Raw genomic sequence first — 19,153 nt, forward strand, 5'->3', positions numbered from 1 at the left:
GGCTGACTGCTACGGGAAGTCCAGGCAAGGTGTTGCTAACCGGTTAAGACCCAAAGCTAACAAGGGGAAGATCAAAACACTGAAACCCCTGCGACGTGTACAATCATGGGGGCCTAGCAGAGAGCCACCAATGTATTTTAAGCAGAATGATAGCCACACCAGGTAGACCCCCACCAGGCAAGAAAAACAAAAACAAAAGAAAAACCCCGCAAAAGTACGTCCCCAGAAGAAACATTAACCAGCTATCACGTAGATAGGCAGGCAGCACAACACCTTGACGCCCCAGCCAGCTCAAAATCATTCCCTACCCAAGGCCAAACAAGGTCCACAAAACCCCAGTCAGCCCCAAGGGCGAGGTAAATGCCAAGCAGCAAAAACCCCCAACGGAAATGGAATCCCAAACGCACCAGGAGAACGAACCCTAACACGCAAAGGTAGTACTTACAGGACGCTCAGGGAAGGATACCCCTAAGCTCATGCAGCCCCAGTACACTAAGACAACTGGCCACAACACTATGACACCGCAGAGGACACCACAAGGGAAAAACTCTTCCTGAAATTCGAGGCCAGAGAAGACATCCGCCCCGGACCACGTCAGCGAACGAACTGGATAACTGAATAGCCGGCACGGGGAGGTCCGGGCTCCCCCCCTCCCCCTCTCGGGGATGGGAGGGCTGTGTGGACAAGTGGAGCAGCAGTGGAGTGTGACGTTTCATTGGGAATGGAAGGAGTTCTCTCTCTCTTTTTGGTTGTTATTTGTCATTTTCTTACCATTTAGGGTTTGTTTTGTAATGCCTACCTTTCTGGGTGCTTAACCCCAGTTGATGGCAGATAAGGAAAACCCCAAACCACATGGGGGTTTTCCAGGGCCATTTCTTCCTGCAACCTCTCTGAAGGGGGCCAGGTTCTGGCTCATGGTTCCTGGTAGGTCGAACGCCATAGACTAATGCTATGGTCTAATATATCACATATTAGGCCAAAAGCTCCAGGGAACCAAAGGGGCTCCCCACAGAAAAGCATACACACTCCACTACACTCGAACACAACCAAGAGAATGTCCCCACAACCAAGGGGGCCCAAGCAAAAGAGTCAAAGACCCATGAATAGCCCTAAGCAAGGCTCTCCACCCAGTGGACTGGCCTCTCAGGAGCAAACTCCTGAACACACCACAGAAGATAACACTCTCTCAGTGCAAGGGCAGTGCTAGCAGGCACCCAGAGAAGGAAGCCCTGAGCAAATGTAGCCTGATGCATAACTAAAATCAAGCCCCACATAACAAGCCTCAGATAAAACACATATGTGAAGCTAATGAACAAATCCACAAGGGCCGTGACGAGGATTCGAACCTGCGTCCGGGAGCATCCCAGACACTGCCTTAATCGACTGAGCTATGACAGGGTAAAGTTGCAGGGGGGAGTTGTGTAAAATCCTGGTTTGTGCCTCGGAGAGGCTACGGGATACAGTAAGTTCAGTAGAACTTTGGTTTCAACTCTTTTTCCCTGCCATAGCTCAGTCAATTAAGGCAGTGTCTGAGATGCTCCTGGATGCAGGTTCGAATCCTCGTCACGGCCCTTGTGGATTTGTTCATTTGACGCATCACGTTAGTGTAATCTTTGTGTGCGAAGCTAATACTTCCAAGTATTAGCTTCACATGCAAAACAGTTCCACCCATCCTTGGACTTAAGAAAGTTCAAGGATGAGTAACACTTAGCTTGAAGCAGAGGCATTTGCCCACAACTGGTTAACTGGAGCACTACCGGCAGAACCTTCCATCAGAACACGGGTAATAAAACTGACTAAAGGGGAGCTGGTTGTGATAGGAGCCTGGCTGGTTGATACCTGGTTGATACCTGGTTGATGGGGTTCTGGGAGTTCTTCCACTCCCCAAGCCCGGCCCGAGGCCAGGCTCGACTTGTGAGAGTTTGGTCCACCAGGCTGTTGCTTGGAGCGGCCCGCAGGCCCACATACCCACCACAGCCCGGTTGGTCCGGCACTCCTTGGAGGAATAAATCTAGTTTCCTCTTGAAAATGTCCACGGTTGTTCCGGCAATATTTCTTATGCTTGCTGGGAGGACGTTGAACAACCTCGGACCTCTGATGTTTATACAGTGTTCTCTGATTGTGCCTATGGCACCTCTGCTCTTCATTGGTTCTATTCTACATTTTCTTCCATGTCGTTCACTCCAGTACGTTGTTATTTTACTGTGTAGATTTGGTACTTGGCCCTCCAGTATCTTCCAGGTGTATATTATTTGATATCTCTCTCGTCTTCTTTCTAGTGAGTACATTTGGAGGGCTTTGAGACGATCCCAATAATTTAGGTGCTTTATTGCGTCTATGCGTGCCGTATATGTTCTCTGTATTCCCTCTATTTCAGCAATCTCTCCTGCTTTGAAGGGGGAAGTGAGTACTGAGCAGTACTCAAGACGGGACAACACAAGTGCCTTGAAGAGTACAACCATTGTGATGGGATCCCTGGATTTGAAAGTTCTCGTAATCCATCCTATCATTTTTCTGGCTGTCGCAATATTTGCTTGGTTATGCTCCTTAAACGTTAGGTCGTCCGACATTATTATTCCCAAATCCTTTACATGCTGTTTTCCTACTATGGGTACATTTGATTGTGTTTTGTACTCTGTATTATGTTTAAGGTCCTCATTTTTACCGTACCTGAGTACCTGGAATTTATCACTGTTAAACATCATGTTATTTTCTGATGCCCAGTCGAAAACTTTATTAATATCAGCTTGAAGTTTTTCAATGTCCTCAGCCGAGGTAATTTTCATACTGATTTTTGTGTCATCTGCAAAGGATGATACGAAGCTGTGACTTGTATTTTTGTCTATATCTGATATGAGAATATGGAAAAGCAGTGGTGCAAGGACTGTACCCTGAGGTACAGAGCTTTTCACTGCACTTGGACTAGATTTTATATGGTTGACAGTTACTCGCTGAGTCCTGTTTGACAGAAAACTGAGTATCCAGCGTCCTACTTTACCGGTTATTCCCATTGACTTCATTTTGTGTGCTATCACGCCATGGTCACATTTATCGAAGGCCTTTGCGAAGTCCGTGTATATCACATCAGCATTCTGTTTCTCTTCTAATGCCTCAGTGACTTTGTCGTAGTGCTCAAGTAGCTGTGAGAGGCACTATCTTCCCGCTCGAAATCCACGGCTGTCTGATAGTAGTGATCACTACTAATACATTTTGAGCTAGTTTGAGTGAAATTCTTGTTCTTTGTGAATCATTTATAGTGTCGTTTGGCAGTTTCGAGGCTTCATTTTCTGTGAACCCTCAAGTTGTCTGTAAATTTTCATTGACTTTCTGGATGTTTTCCCGGTGGGGTAGAGAACTGCCACTCACCCCCTGTGCCTCTTTGAGGAGACTGACCAGGTTCTGGCTCTGGTCCCAAGAAGACCAAACAGAATTTCCATGGAGCAATCTCAGTAAGGTAGCTTCAGAGAACCACTGGGGACCTTCCCCAGATAAGGGGGAAGGAGCGAACTTAGAAAAATAAAATTACATTAACACTTCTGTGAAAATTGTAGTGTGTCTCTTTCTTTACAATTACATACATACATGCTGTATATACATACATACTGTATATACATACATACATACTGTATATACAAGCACACATATATACTGTACTGTATATACAAACATACATACATATACAGCATACCCCGATATAGCAGATTTTGCAAAAATCTGGACCAAATTTGCCAACCATATTTATCATCCAAATTCCATTTTAATATCTAGCATTAATTGTAATTAAATGAAATGTCTCTTTCTGCACGAAGCCTAGCATCTCTCTGAAGCTATATTCGCTCAGATGGCTCCCAACTTCTAGGTCATATCTGCTGCAGACTTCTATTTGGACAACAGAGGTGCAGAGAGCTGGTAACACTCCACCACCCTACAAGCAAAGCATCTAGAGTCTGCAAACCAATACAGATAACTGCTGGATTCAACATTTGTTATCTTACTGTGCAAATCTGAGACTTGGGCCTGGCATATCTTGAGAGCTTTGAGACAATCCCAATAGTTTAGGTGCTTTATCGTCTCTATGCGTGCAGCATATGTTATCTGCATTCCCTCTATTTCAGCAATTTCTCCTGCTCTGAAGGAGTGAGCAAGTATCAAGCAATACTCAAGGTGGGAAATACCAGGGAGGAGGAGAGATCAAAGGTATTCAAGATGAAGAAGAGACAACTGGCCGAGAGAGACGATCCAAGGGAACACTGGCATCGTGAGGACTGGGAACATTAACTAAATATCGGGCAGTCTAAACTCTTGCACCTGAATATCAGCAGAGAACATGGTAGCAAAGACCGCTGCGAGAATTGCATACTTACAAACAAGGGCACGAGGGAGGACTGCAGGATGGCTGGACTTGATGACACTGGACAACCTGAGAATTAAAAGTCTTGGAACAGGGAACCAAGGAAAAAAGACCAACCCACAAAAAGTCCACCTAGAAAGAATTGTTGGCACAAAGGTAGTGGCAAAGACCTGCCAGCGGGCTCTTTGGATGCGTATGATGCCCCCCTCGACTGAACCAACCAAGCATCAACAACCAAAGGACCCTTCTGGAACCACACTGACTCATTTTCCTCAGACAAGGAGGAGACGGGTGCAGGCAAACATAATACCCCACCAGATCAAAAGAATAAAAACCCCACATCCAGAGAGGAACATGCAGCCCCACGACCCTAAAACCAAAAACGAGTAGAACCGAAAAACAGCTTCAAATAAAGAATCATGGACTGAAAGGAAAAAATAAATAAACTGAGAGGAAAATGAAAGGTGAGAAAGCAGTCACCAGGAGGACTAAGGTGGTGCATCAGCAGACTGAACATGAAACAACGAGCAAAACAGCTTCCGAAAAATGGTGTCAAGTTAGCATCAATGCCAAAACCAAGTGGTAGAGGTTCTGCCAGTCCTATACTATAAGAGGCAACAGTATTAGGCATAATATGCCAGTTGATAAACAACCATGAAAGAAAAAGAAAACACTAACAGAGATGAAAGAATGACAATAAAGTGACAAGAAGTAGCCAAAAGAGAGCCAATACATCCATACTGCAAACAGGGAATGAAGCCACAAAGACACAAGGCATCAATTCCAAACCAACACAAAGATTCATGTTGGGGAGCCCAAACATCTCGCAAAGCCACTATAAGTATGCACAACCAAGGTCCACTCTGTGAAAATGGGACAGAAGAGACAGATCATCCACGAGAGCATTGGATACTCCTCAAGTGTGAATAGTGTCGAGAACCAAACCTCAAGAATCCAGTAGATGAGCTACCTGCAGTGTCCAGCTGCAAAGAGCAATGGACTGAAGGGAGCCCTCTTAGTTCCCTCTTAGTTAATGAACCACTGGGAATCATCTAAATGAAGCCAGAGCACACAGGAATCTTAATCCTCCTTAGGGCATGTCAGAAGGCCAAAATCTCATGTACCGTATTGTGCACTTGACTGAATGAACCTGACAAATGATCCTGGGTAGCCTGCAGCAGCATATGCCAGGTTGGCCAACTTATGTTGGCCAACCTGGCAAATGCTGCTGATGTTATCCTCTTGATATGGGCTTCAGGGGACATGTCAGGCGTGATATCAACCCCCAAGTCAATCTCTCTGACTCTTGAAGACTGTCATCTCCCAAATGATAACTTGTATCTGGCCTCCTGCTCCCTACACCTATCTTCATTACATTACATTCGCTTGGGTTAAACTAACAACCATTCATTTCGTTTGACCATTCCTTCAGCTTGTCTAGGTCTTCTTGAAGCCTCAAGCTTCAAGCTCCTCTGTTTTAATCCTTCTACTAATTGCTTTTCCTCCTCAAAGGAAATCCTTCTCATAATTGCTTTCCCTCCTCAAAGTGAGGAGGAAAATAAAATAAAAACAGCAAGGAATAAGTATGGGGGACATGGGTATAGAGGCAAATAGAAAGGCTTAAAGAGGGCCAGGAATGAGTACACAAGAACCAGGAATGCAGCAGAGTAGCAGTTTAAAAATGACGTTGCAGAAAAAGCAAGGAGCCAGCCCTAAGCTGTTGCACAGCCATATACGGAGGAAAACAATCAAAAAGATCATGTTCATGTAACCTAACTGTGGAGGCAGGGAGGAATACTATTGAGAATGACAAGGAAGTCTGAAGAACTCAACAAGAGGTTCCAGGTGGTGTACAAACCGGAACCCGAGTGGTGTTCAAGTAGGGGTGACAACAGACAACCAGAAACAACACTAGACAGAATTAAAATGCAGGAGAGGTAAAAAGACACCTGGAGGAACTGAATGTAACAAAAGCCGTAGGAACAGACTAGATACCATCATCTTACTGAAAGAAATTGCAAGGCTCTTATCTTACCCTTTATCTCTAATGTTCAATATATCCCTAGAGATGAGAGAGCTACATGGAAACAGGCAAATGTACTGGTAGTTCCAATAATCAAGAAAGGGGACAGACATGACGGGTAAGCTATAGACCAGTGTCATTAACATGCATTCCATGCAAGATCCAGGAAAACGTCATCAGGAAAGAGACTGTTGCACATTTAGGAAGAGTAAATTTTATAACAGGCACACAACACAGCTTCAGAGAGGGAAATTCATGCTTAACAAACTTTATTGAATTTTATGTTAGGATGTGGAAAATATCTACAGCCTATGATGACAACATTAATGTCAAGAGAGGTAATTGGTGCGCTAGGAATAAACGGTTAGGAGGCGATGCATAAAGAGCTAGATCTCAGTCTCCTGGAGTCAAAAATAGTAAAAAATTGCTAACCATCTCACCTGGATGTAAATGCCGCGCACAGCATCATGGTCTGGTGTCAGCAGAGAGTCAACACAACGCTGCATTAGCCATGACACTACTGACTTGCCCTGTGGGTTATCCTCAGATTTTTCTTCTTCCTCCTCACTTAACTGAAGAAGATAAATAAGAAAATGTTCTAATTACAGTATACTGTATGTACTTTAAAAAATATGACATTATCTTGAGATATTGTACAATGAACCACAATTCCTCATCAACATAATATAGCTCAACCCTTGCAATGTTTACACAGTAAATAGAATAATTGGAAAATGTTCCTTACTAAGTTCATTGTCTCCATTTCCTTCCTCAAGCTAGCCTCGGCTTCATCTTGCTCTTCTCCTGGTAATTCTTCTTCCATGAATGGGGGCGGCATGACCTCTGGTGGCAATGTGAGAGTTGGAGGGGTTGGGATCTGGTACCTCAGGAGCAAGTCTCTCAGTTCTGCTACTTGTGGTTTGATCATCAGTACACTCACCATTACGGAGAAGGCATTTGCACGAACCACAGCCTCTGAAGTAAGTGTCATAGTTGGTATTTTACACTCTCAAGACATAATCATGTTAACAGTTTCCATAGTATGAGCAATATAATGCAATTATGTGAAGCTTGTATAACTACAGTAGCAAAGCAAGTCCATTTCTGAGGCCAATATTTATGCTCTAATAACCCAGTTTTACACCACTAGCCCAGGAAAAGCAGAGACTCTTGCATCTTAATATGGTATATGCCATTAAGTCTAAAGGAAATGCAGAAATACAAATTCACAAAGATTGTTTCAAAATAAATCACTTATAAATTGCAGCACATTTTTTTTTTAATTTCAAATGCACCAAATTTCTAGTTGCAAATATTATAAATATTGCCCCACTTGCCACTATCATGAAGAAGGAAAGCACTAGAACACCAGCGTTGAATGTAATGAAAAGCCATTTTCTGGGTGAGTCCCAGAGGCTCCCCAGAGCTATCCAAGCTGATATCGATATTAACAACTTTCTAGCATTAGTCAAAGTGCATGGAGTTCGACCTACTGGAGACCATGAGCCAGAACCTGGCCCCCTTCAGATGAGCATAAGGAGCAATGGCCTATAGAAATCCCCATGTGTGGTTGGGAGCATTCTATGTCTGCCATCGACTGGGTCTGGCACCCAGAAAAGTAGGCACCCAAAAACAAACCCCTATTCTGGTGAAAATATTGCTATCAAAAGCCGAACGAGTGGACAGAACTCTCCAAACAAAAAGTGGCAAATGAGCACGATGTCATCACGTTGCCGCACTGTTGTCTGCACAACCACCCCCCTGGCAGGGGAAAGGGGGAAACCCCAGAGCCTCGCGCCGGCGATCGAACTAACAGTTCTTAAGTTGGATGTCAAAAATATGCGAAAAACACCGCCGACTAGAGGGAGGGAGGGATGTTGGGGAGCCTCTGGGACTCACCCAGAAAATGGCATTTCATTACATTCAATGCTGGTGTTCTGGGGGGAGCCCCATCGGCTCCCTGGAGCTAACTACCCAAAGAAAAGGAAAAACAGGGACTTACCCGGGCGGCAGTCAGTCCTCACTCCTCAACGCAAAGTCAAGAGAACTGGCTGCAACCACCAACCCAATGCAACGCAGGCCCTGAACCATGTCAGGTCCAGGGACATTGACAAGATAGAGAGCGGCCAGGATCCTGTTTGACCTCCAGAAACCCTGTGCCCGAATGTCAACCCAAGACATGTTGCCAAAAACAGCAGCCAAAGCAGCAAACTTACGAACATCGTGGGCACGAGGATAGACTGCAAGCTGGCTAGACTTAATAACCATGCGGACGGCCTGGGAGACCTGTGCCCGGGAACAGGGAAGGGGAGAAACTGGGTCAACCCAAAGCGCATCCCCCGCCACCGAAGCCATGGCGCACAAATAACAGCAGAGAGCCGCAACCAGACACAACACATGATGCATCCCGGCCTGACCAACCAAGCATCAACAACCCAAGGACCCCTCTGGAAAGCAGCAGTCTCGTTCTTCACCAGAAAAGAAGGAGACGGCTGCAACTGAACAAACCTACCACCAAGACCAAAAGAGTAGGATCTCCTGCGCCGGAGGAGAGCATGAAGCTCCCCGTCCCGACCCCTAGAAGCCAACAGGAAAGAGCCTTGGGGGGGGGGGGGGGGAAGAAATCCTGAACCGAAGGGGCCACAACAAAAGGAGGAGAAGAGAGAAAAGATAGCACATGGTCCAAAGACCAGGAAGGCTCAGGTGGCGCATGAGCAGGCTGGAGGTGAAATAATGCACGCGACAACTTTCGGAACGGAGCAGACGTAACATCAATACAAAACGCAGACAGGAGCGGCTCCGCAAGCACTGTACAATATGAGGCGACAGTATTTGGCATAAGATAAAGGTCCTGAAACAACCATGAAATGAAGGACAAAACAACCCTATCAGAGACCGAAGTACACCTACTCAGTGATAGGAAAAACCGGGACGACTGCCAGGAAACATCATACTGCCACCAAGATGAAGCACACAGGTGAGAGTTTAATAACAAAGTCACCTGCGCCCATACAAGTAATGATAAACCCGAATCAGGAACTCCAGATACGAAGACTTGAGGAGAAGAACGAACCAGCCTCGTACCGGGCTGGACCGATCTGTTGAAAGAGGCAGAGCCGCGGGAAGACCTCGAGTTCAGACACCAAGCAAGCAGCACCTGAAACCAAGGCTGGGCTGGCCACCAAGGAGCCAGAAGGACAACTCTTCCCTGGTAAGTCTACAAGCGAGCCAAGACCTAGAGCAACAGCTGAACTGGGGAAAAGAGGTACAATATAGATAACTCCACATCACCCAGTCCAGCCTGAAGGCATCGTCACCAATGGCCTCGCAGTTGGGAAAGGGTGCCATGTATACCATGAGACGCCTCAACCATGCCGATGCAAAGAGATCCACTTCCAGAGGCCCGAACGTCTGGCAGAGCCAACTCAACGAATTGGCGTCAACCATCCATTCCCTGGAAAGGGGGAATGAACCGGGACAGGCCGTCCACCAGAACATTGGACACATCCCGAACGTGAACAATCCAGGAGAGCCAAACTACAAAAACTAGACAGATGAGTCACCCGTAAAATATGAACATATTGGAGTGAACGATATGGAAGAAAATGCAGAATAGAACTAGTGAAAAGCAAGGGGTGCAATAGGCATAATCAGAGAACAGTGTATAAATATCAGAGGGCCACGGTTGTTCAATATCCTCCCAGCGAATATAAGAAATATTGTCGGAACAATCGTGACTTCTTCAAAAGAAAACTAGATAGTTTTCTTCAAGGAGTGCCGGACCAACTGCCGAAGAAGCCACAGGCAAAAAGAAAAAGAAAAGAAAAACCCTGCAAAAGTACAGCACCTCCAAAGGAACAGAACTGGCCGCTATGATATTATAAGACAAGGTGCACTGTACCTTGCACCCCAACCAGCAACTACCTCTTACCCAAGGCCAAACAGTAGCTAAGCAAAACCACAGCTAACCCCAAAGGTGGACAATCACCGAACAGCAAAAGACCCTGCGGAGGTAGATCCCGAGCAACTTGTGGAAGGCAACCCAAAGCTGCAAGGGCAGTAGTTACAGGGAACCTAGGGAAGAAGACTCTAGGTGCATGCAGCCCACGTACTTCTTGAATTACTCCTGGCTCACACAGCACAACAACCTCACAAGGCACAGGTTTGCTAAGAATCAGGAGCCAAAGTCAAACGACTGCCACTCAACACATCAGCCTCAGAACTGGGATTGGCTAACCAGCGATGGGTCCGGGACTAGTACTTTCCCCTCCCAGGGAGGGGGATGTTGCACGGACAGGCGGCGCGGCGGTGGGTGTGACATCATGCTTGTTTGCTTGTTTTCAGATTGGGAAGTTCCGTTTAGCAGTTTGGTTTTTGGTAGTAATGTTTCACCATTTGAGGTCTGTTTTGGGATGCCTACCTTTCTGGGTGCCTAACCGGGTAGATGGCATAGAATGCTGCCAACTACATGGAGGTTTCTATAGGCCATTGCTCCTCGTGCCTCTTTGAGGGAGCCAGGTTCTGGCTCGTGGTCTCAGGTAGGCTTAGAACTCCATTCGCTTTCACTGATGTCACGGTCAAATACAGTACATATCAGCTCCGTATAGCTCCAGGGAGCTGGAGGGGCTCTCCACAGAAAAGAAAAAAGATGGAAAGGTACAGTAGGTATCATGCAAATTTTTATCAAAAATACTCCATCAAATTAAATTAAAGCATATATAGCAGAAGCACAGCTGTATAAGAGACCATATGCAAACAATTACAATCCCAACCAAAATGTTTATTATTCATTCTAGCCTGAGAAGCTGCTTCTACCTAGTCGGTTCAGTGTCACTTTTCATTCCTGTTTAAATGCACAACACACCTCCTTGGACTCTTGTTACTCACATGCATATTCAGTAATTGAGAATTCTTAAGCCGACTCCCTGATGTAAGAAAATAGATGTGTATAAATTAAATCAAAAGATAACCTTAACAATTACAGCACTAACCTTTATATCTCATAAAGTACTTGACGTGAGTGACAATCTTGGTGAGAAGACCAGGTTTAAGTTTTGAATAGTTAACATTTTCAACAAGTAACTCAATTGTTTTAAGAGTTCTGACAAGAGCACCAGGAAACTTTTCCGAGAGAAGGGCCAATGCCAGACAACGATGAAGCTCTCGTATGCTGGTGCCAAGCTGGTGGCCAAGTGTCGTGTATGAGGTCTTTCCTTCACTGTAAGACAATACAAAATACAGCACTGTTACATAAAAAAAAAAACAGCACTGAAAGTAATGAAATGCCATTTTCTGAGTGAGGGACCAGTGGCTCCCTGATGCTACTACTGTATATAATGATATGGTACAATTTATTAGATCACATCACCTGTGAACTTCTAAAGGCCTATCAGGGGCCAGAACCAGAACCTTGCCAATTTGAAGAGGTGCAGGGAGTTGTAATATTTATTTTCACTACCTCCCCGGGGAAGGCAACCAGAAAATCACAAAATCAAAACAAATCACTAGTGGCTTCAAAAAGAGACCAAAGCCACAAAATCTACCCAAAGAACTCCCACAACTATGTAAACAATTGATCAAATTCTCTTGAAACTAGCATGAATTCGTTTACGTCCCGCCCCTACTTGTATGGGGAAGTGGGAAGCTCACTTCCAGCCAGCACCTCGGCCCTCAGTTCTAGAGCAGGTGTAGGCATTCACCTGACGACCTGGAAGGGAGGGAGGGAGAGTATCTGGGACCCACCGGGGCTCAACCAGAAATTGGTGTTTCGTTACATTCCATGCTGGTTTTCTGGGGGAAGCCCTTTGTGGCTCCCTGAAGCTGAATTTTCCTTCTCCCTGAACCCATGGAGAAGGAAAACATAAGGGAACTAGCTCACAAGGAAGGAGGGAACACCATGGGATTCATGGCTAAGATCAGACCCAAGGCTAAGAGACATGACATTAAGCCATACATGGATGCCAAGACCTAGAACACTGACAAGATAACAGGCCAACAGGACACTATTCAGTCTTTAAAAAACTAGGGGTAGACAGAAGGCTGACTAGACTTAACACTGAGGAGAGGATGACCACAGAGTGATCAGCCTAGGAACAGGTGGACCAGGAAAAACCCAGCGTTAAATGTAATGAAACGCCATTTTCTGGGTGAGACCCGGGGCTCCACGGAGCTATCCAGGCTGAAATGTATATCATTAGACTTTGGCATCAGTCAGTGTGTATGGAATTCTAGGCCTACCAGAAGACCACGAACCAGAACCTGGCCCCCCCCCCCTTCCTCAGAGAGCCACGAGGAGCAATGGCCTATAGAAATGCACATGGGATTTGGAGCATTCTATGTCTGCCATCAACTGGGCCAGGCACCCTGAAAGGTAAGCACCTCCAAACAAATCCCTATTCTGGTTAAAACAACAATAAAACACAAACGAGTGGACAGAACTCCCAAAATGAAAACGAGCAAACAAGCATGACATCACATGAGCTGCACTGCATGTCTGCGCAGCTCCTCCCTCCCTGGGAGGGGGAGGGGGAAGGGGGAGCCCCCAGACCTAACATGCCAGCGATCCACAATCCAGTTCGAGACTGGATGTCAAAATATGTGAAAAAATTGCCGACTGTGGTTGCCGGGGAGCTTCTGGGTCTCACCCAGAAAATGGCGTTTCATTACATTCAACGCTGGTTTTTTGAGGGAGCCCCTTCGGCTCCCTGGGTACATCACCAAAGACAAAAACTAGAGGGACTTACTCGGAAGGCGGGCGGTGCTTGCACCTCAACTCGAAGTTGAGACAACAGGCTGCAACCGCCGACCCAAAGCGACACAGGCCCAACTAAGCCCAGGAACATTTACGAGGTAGCGTGCAGCCAAGACCCTGTTCGACCAACAAAAACCCCGTTCCCGAATATCAGCCCAGGACATGTTACTGAAGACAGCAGCCAATGCAGCAAACTTATGAACGTCATGGGCACGGCGATAGAACACAGGCTGGCTAGACTTAATAACCCTGCGGACGAACTGAGAGACCCATACCCATGAACAGGGAAGAAGGAAAACCGGATCAACCCAAAGCGTGTCCCCGATAACAAAAAGCCGTGGCGCACAAATAACAGTGGAGAGCCGCAACAGGACACAACACATGATGCACCCCCAGCCTGACCAACAAAACATCAACAACCCAAGGACCCCTCCGGAAAGCAGCAGTCTCATTCTTCACCAGAAAAGAAGGAGACGGCTGCAAACGAACGAACCTACCACCACGACCAAAAGAGCAGAAACCCGTGCGCCAGAGGAAAGCATGAAGCTCCCCAACCCGATCCCAAAGGCCAATGTCAACAGGAAAAGAGCCTTAGAAAACACAATTCTGAACCAAAGGGGCCGCAACAAAGCGAGGAGAAAAGAGATAGGAGAGCAATCCATCCAAAGACCAGGATGGCTCAGGTGGCGCATGAGCAGGCCGGAGGTGAAACAACGCATGAGACAGCTTGTGAAACGGTGCAGAAGTAACATCTATAACGAAAGCAAGCTGTAACGGCTCTGCCAGCGTCACAAGATATGAGATGACAGTATTCGTAATAAGATGACGGTTCTGGAACAACCACGAGAGAAAGGACAACAGCACCCGAACCGAAAACGAAGTACAATGACGAACAGTGAAAAAGAAACCTAGAGGACCGCCAGGAAACTTCATACTGTCCTTGAGACGACGAAGCCCAGAGGTGGGACACCATAAAGAAAGCCACCTGATCACCATACAGATGGTGATAAACTCGAGTCAAAAATACCAAACACGAAGACTCAAGGAGAGGAGCGAACCAGTCTCGTAATGGACTGGGCCAATCTGTTGAAAGAGGCATCCATTCCATGGACAGGGGAACAAACCGGGACAGGACGTCTGCCAGGACGTTGGACACTGTCCGGATGTGGAACACCAGGAGAACCAAACCCCGAGAACTCAGCAGACGAGCCTCTCGAAGCGACCAGCCCCAAAGAGCCAAGGAACGCATCGAACCCCCCCTTGATTCAGGCAATGAACCACCTGGGAGCAGTCCGAATGGAACCCTCTGAAGTGCAAACCACACCACCGCAAGCTCTCACACCATGTTCTGGGCCCAACGGAAGGATGGCCCCCACCGCCCCTGGCCGGCCTGGTGAGCACTGGTCACAAAGTCTCAGCCAAGAGACGACGCGTCTGTGAACACATCGAGTAAGGGCTCGGGTAGGCGCCAAGGCACTGAACCCCGAAAAACCCAAAGAGGAAGCCAGCGATGCAGCAGCCGACATAAGGCCCCTGGGGGTCGAACCCAGCAATCACAAGAGAGGCGGAAGGGACATCCATGAAGGAACAAGAACAGCCAACGAAGCCAAACCCGACCCAGTGGGTAGACCATCATCACAAAGTTCAGGCTCCCACACAGACCCTTGAGCAACTGCCGGGTGACCCGGGAGCCCCCAGAAACAGGCACGTGCAGGACCGCAGCCGATGAAGAGACTCCGGAGGGAGAGACAAGAAAGCGGTCCAAGAGTCCCACACAAGACCCAGCCAGGTCCGAACCTAGGAGGGAACCAATTGGGACTTCCACCAGCTGGGAAAGCACCAAACCCCTGGTGAGCTGCCACATGGACTGACTGAGAGCCCAAACCAGCCAGTCATCGAGGTAAGCCAACATCCGAACACCTAACAGATGCAGACGGGCCACCACGACCCGGGTAAGGTGTGTGAACATGGGAAGTGCCAGGTTCAACCCTAATGGGAGACAACAAAAGCGGTAACTCTGACATCCCATAACAAAACCGAGCCAGTCCCTGAATCCCGGATGAATCGGGATGTGCCAATACGCATTCTTGAGATCCAGGACACCATCCAAGTGCCCGGCTCCAACAGAAGCCTGACCTGGGACAGAGTGGTCATTCGAAAGGAGGGGGCAAGAAACCCATGGGTTCAGGCGGGACAAGTCCAGACTGAACCACAGGTCCGCACAGTCCCATTTCGGAACTGGAAACAGACGGGGAAACCCACCTGAGAAACGTTGTCATTTCGACCACGGCCAAGTGCACCTACTCCAAGACAACCTGACAGAGCGCAGGAAAAGGGGCTTGCCCATGGCTCCAAACCCCTCGAAGGAAGAGGAGCCAACACCACCGCACGTCACAAGAAACAAACCCAAAAAATCATGAATCCTGAGACCAGGCGTGAGTGAACAGAGCAAGCCTTCCCCCCCCATCGCCCCATCAATGGAGCGAACCACAAAAGGGCTGATGCTCCTTATGAGAACCCGACGTGTGCAAAGAGCGAGCACCTCGCCGACCAGGCGCAGCCGGGACCAAAGGCGGCACCGGCTCCGAAACTGGCACCTGTGGCCCACCTTGACAAGAGGAACTGGGAGCCCTGGCACGACCCCTCCGGGACGAACCCACCCGAGACCTTAGAACCAACAAGTCAGACATCAGGCAGCAACTGGAAGCCGCCCCTTGCATATACCACTCGACTGCAGAGGCCGCAACAATAAAGGACAAAAGGGCGAAGACATTCTAAGAGCCAGGGCCCAAGTGGATTCTAAGGAGGAAGCGAGCACCACCTGTCGACATGCGAGACGTGCAGCGAAAAACCGCGACAGCGCATCCCACAGGATTGCGCAAACAGCTTCAAAAGTGCAGATGACGCACAAGCAGCCGAGACAAAGCCGCCAGACCCAGGAGCGGCCCCAAGCACCTCCACATCCCCCAAGCCAATCCGAAGACAGCGCAATGAGGGAAAAGAAACACAGGACTGAAGCCAACGAGCCCCGCGCGTGTAAGTCCTCAGCCACAAGCACAGCCGACAGGGAAGGGACCTGTACATGAAGCTGAACATCCCGCAGAATAGCCAGAGTGAAAAGGCACTCATTAAGGTGCTCAAAGTTGCCCCAGGTAAACCTTGACCACAGTCAATGTCTAGTACTATTCAAGCGTGCGGGGCCGACAGACGGTGTCCCAAGCATCCAGCGAGAACAAAGGGCAGTCCACAAGCCAGGACAACTCCGGAACCTAATAACGAACCCAGTATGGAGATGAAGATCCAAACCTGAAGGAAGACGGATCCATTATAGAAGCATACTTTGGGTCGTGCAGGAGGTAAGCCGCAATGGCTGCCCGCACCCCAGCAGGCGACATGGGAAGCTGAAAACCTCTGGAAGGACGGACCTGAAGGTCCCCGCAGGGACACGGAACCGAATCTGGGAAGGAGCCGAACCCAAAGCCAACTCGTACGCAGAGTGGGGGAAAGGAAAACCCCACTCCTTGTAACAGTAAGCCCCGCTCGGAGGGCCTGAAAACCCAGGCGGGGACCAACGGGGCCCAAGGCCTCCAAGTGAGCTCCTCCCCAACCTCGGGACCTCCATGTCAGGCCCCGGGGGCAAGTCGTCCTCCAAAGCCCCTGACTCACAAGAAAAGGCTGGGGTGGCCAAAAGAGCAGGAAGAGAGTGGGCCCACTGGTCAGACCCCGGAGCAATGGCTGGAGGAACAGACTCGAATGCCTCCGTCGCCACCCTGGATGGGGCAACCCTTGAAACCGCCCGAGTGTCAGAAATCTCTAAACACTGTCCCGACCCCGAAGCCATCAGACGCTTAGAAGCCGGAAGCAGGGATGGGGGGAAACAAATGAACCACATCAGGGAAAGAACAAGGGGATGCGGACTGAACCAAGGCCGACGCGACCAACACCCTCAAGTCCGGGTCCCTATCAGCAAAGCGGGGCAGCCTCAGGGCATCCGGAAAAGCAACCAACCTAGCACGTTGCAACAACCTAAATCTATCTTGCAACGCATGAGCCGCCTGTTCCCAAATAATGTCATCAGTAGATTGGGTGAATTGAGTCACAAACGAGCAACAAAGCTTGCAGGACTCAAGGTCGAAGTTGCCACCGACCCAACAGGCGCATGACCCAACCCACCGACCCAACAGGAGGCAAAAACATTGAGCGTCGCCATAAAACAAGGGGTTAGAGCAACCCTCAAACTCGCACAAAGTGAGGGGGGGGGGGGGGGACTCAGGGGGTCACATCCATAGGACCCGAGTGCCCCTGCGGGGTTTCCCAGGGCCCAATGGCCTATAGAAACTCACATGTGGTTGGAAGCATTCTGTCTGCCATCTACCGAGTTAGGCACCCAGAAAGGTAGGCGTCCTGAAACAGACCCCAACTGGTGAAGCATTGCTACCGAAAACCAAACTGTTAAGCAGAACTCCCCAATCTGACAACAAGCAAACAAGCATGACGTCACATCCACTGCCGCGTCGCCTGTCCTCGCAGCTCCCCCATCCATGGGAGGGGAAAGGAGAAGCCCCATACCCCGCACCGGCTACCCAACCCCAGTTCTGAGGTTGATGTGTTGCGTAGTGGTCGTTCGACTCTGGCTCCAGTCTCTGAAAAGTACTGTGCCTGGTGGTGCTGTTCTGTTGTGTGGTGGTGTGCGGGCCAGGCGTAATTTCTGAAGTACTGGGACTGCATGCACCTAGGGCCATCTTCCCTATGTGCCCTGTAAGTACTGCCCTTGCGGCTTGGGGTTCTCTTCCACAAGTTGTTTGGGAACTACCTCTGTAAAGATCTTTTGCAGCTCAGTAATTGCCCGCCCTTGGGGTCAGCTAAGGTTTTCTTGGTCGCTGTTTGACCTTGGGTAGTAGGTAGTATCGTCGCTGGTAGGGGCGCAAGGTACTATGCAACTGTCTAATAATATCACAGGGACCGGATCTGTTCCCTTGGAGACGTTGTACTTTTGTGGGGGTTTTCTTTTCTTTTTTTGTTTTTGCGTGGTGGGGGGTCTGCCCCTTGGTTATAGTTCACCCTCTGTTATTCTGGTGGTCCCCCACTAGGGCCCCTGTGATTGTACACGTTGCAGGGGTTCAGCTTTATTTGTTTTCTTGGTAGTTTGGGCACTGGTTAGCAGTGCCATGCCTGGGCTTCCCTTAGCAGTCAGCCTAAGGGCCCTGGAAAACGCTACCAGGGCTCACTGGTCTGAAGGATGCGTCCTCACGGTCCCATCTCGCTTCGTGCAAGTTTGAAGGTTGCTCTGTCCCCTTGTCTCAGGGTGACACTCACCGTTCTTGCCTTAATTCAATTCAACTCCATTCAAATTGACTGATGCTACGGTCTAATACATACATATCAGCCCTGTATAGCTCCGGGGAGCAGGTGGGGCTCTCCACAGAAAAAAAATATACACAAATTTTAACTGTAGAGATATGACAACATAACTCACTTCTCAACAGCAAGTGTGAGGACTTGTGAAGAATCCAGGAGGAAAGTGTTTATAACTTGCAGTGATGCCATTCTTACTGAGGGAGAAGGGTCCTTCAACACACTTGTCATTAGAGATGGGCTTTGACACATTAAAGGAGGCCAGTAGCTGAACTTGTGCTGTTTTCCAACTTTCTGTATAGAAAAATAACAAAATCATTAACCAGTAAGATGATGAGTCTGTTGATTTCAAGAAAAAGTTGATGCAGAGAACTGTGAGCTTGGTGAAACACACAACTTTGTTTCAATGAAAATATAAGACTGACAATCTGTACCAATATAAATTCCAAGTGTCATGTGATGTAAATATCTAACTTTACCTGAGGGCCACCATCTACGGTATATTGAACTTGATGAGGACCACAAGAAAGGTTTATAACCTTATGGGAGAAAAATCCAGCGTTGAATGTAATGAAACGCCATTTTCTGAGTGAGTCCCGGAGGCTCCCCGGAGCTATCCCGACTGAATGGATATGTATAACTTTCTGGCATCAGTCAATGCATGGAGCTCATG

At 48.2% G+C, this 19,153-nt stretch overlaps 1 protein-coding gene across 2 annotated transcripts in view; it reads right to left on the reverse strand.

Moving 5' to 3' along the window:
- The window catches only part of LOC123754231 (HEAT repeat-containing protein 6), a gene marked incomplete at its 5' end in the record, with an annotated part of 62,459 nt that extends 43,685 nt beyond the window's left edge, over positions 1-18,774 (reverse strand). For both annotated transcript variants that reach the window (XM_069313180.1, XM_069312698.1), the window contains 4 exon segments: positions 6,815-6,946; positions 7,120-7,349; positions 11,366-11,592; positions 18,602-18,774. In XM_069313180.1, coding sequence (XP_069169281.1) covers positions 6,815-6,946; positions 7,120-7,349; positions 11,366-11,592; positions 18,602-18,774 — 762 coding nt within the window.
- Between the last annotated feature and the right edge of the window lie 379 nt (positions 18,775-19,153).

This window comes from Procambarus clarkii, chromosome 1 (assembly GCF_040958095.1).
Source record: "Procambarus clarkii isolate CNS0578487 chromosome 1, FALCON_Pclarkii_2.0, whole genome shotgun sequence".
Lineage (NCBI taxonomy): Eukaryota > Metazoa > Arthropoda > Malacostraca > Decapoda > Cambaridae > Procambarus > Procambarus clarkii.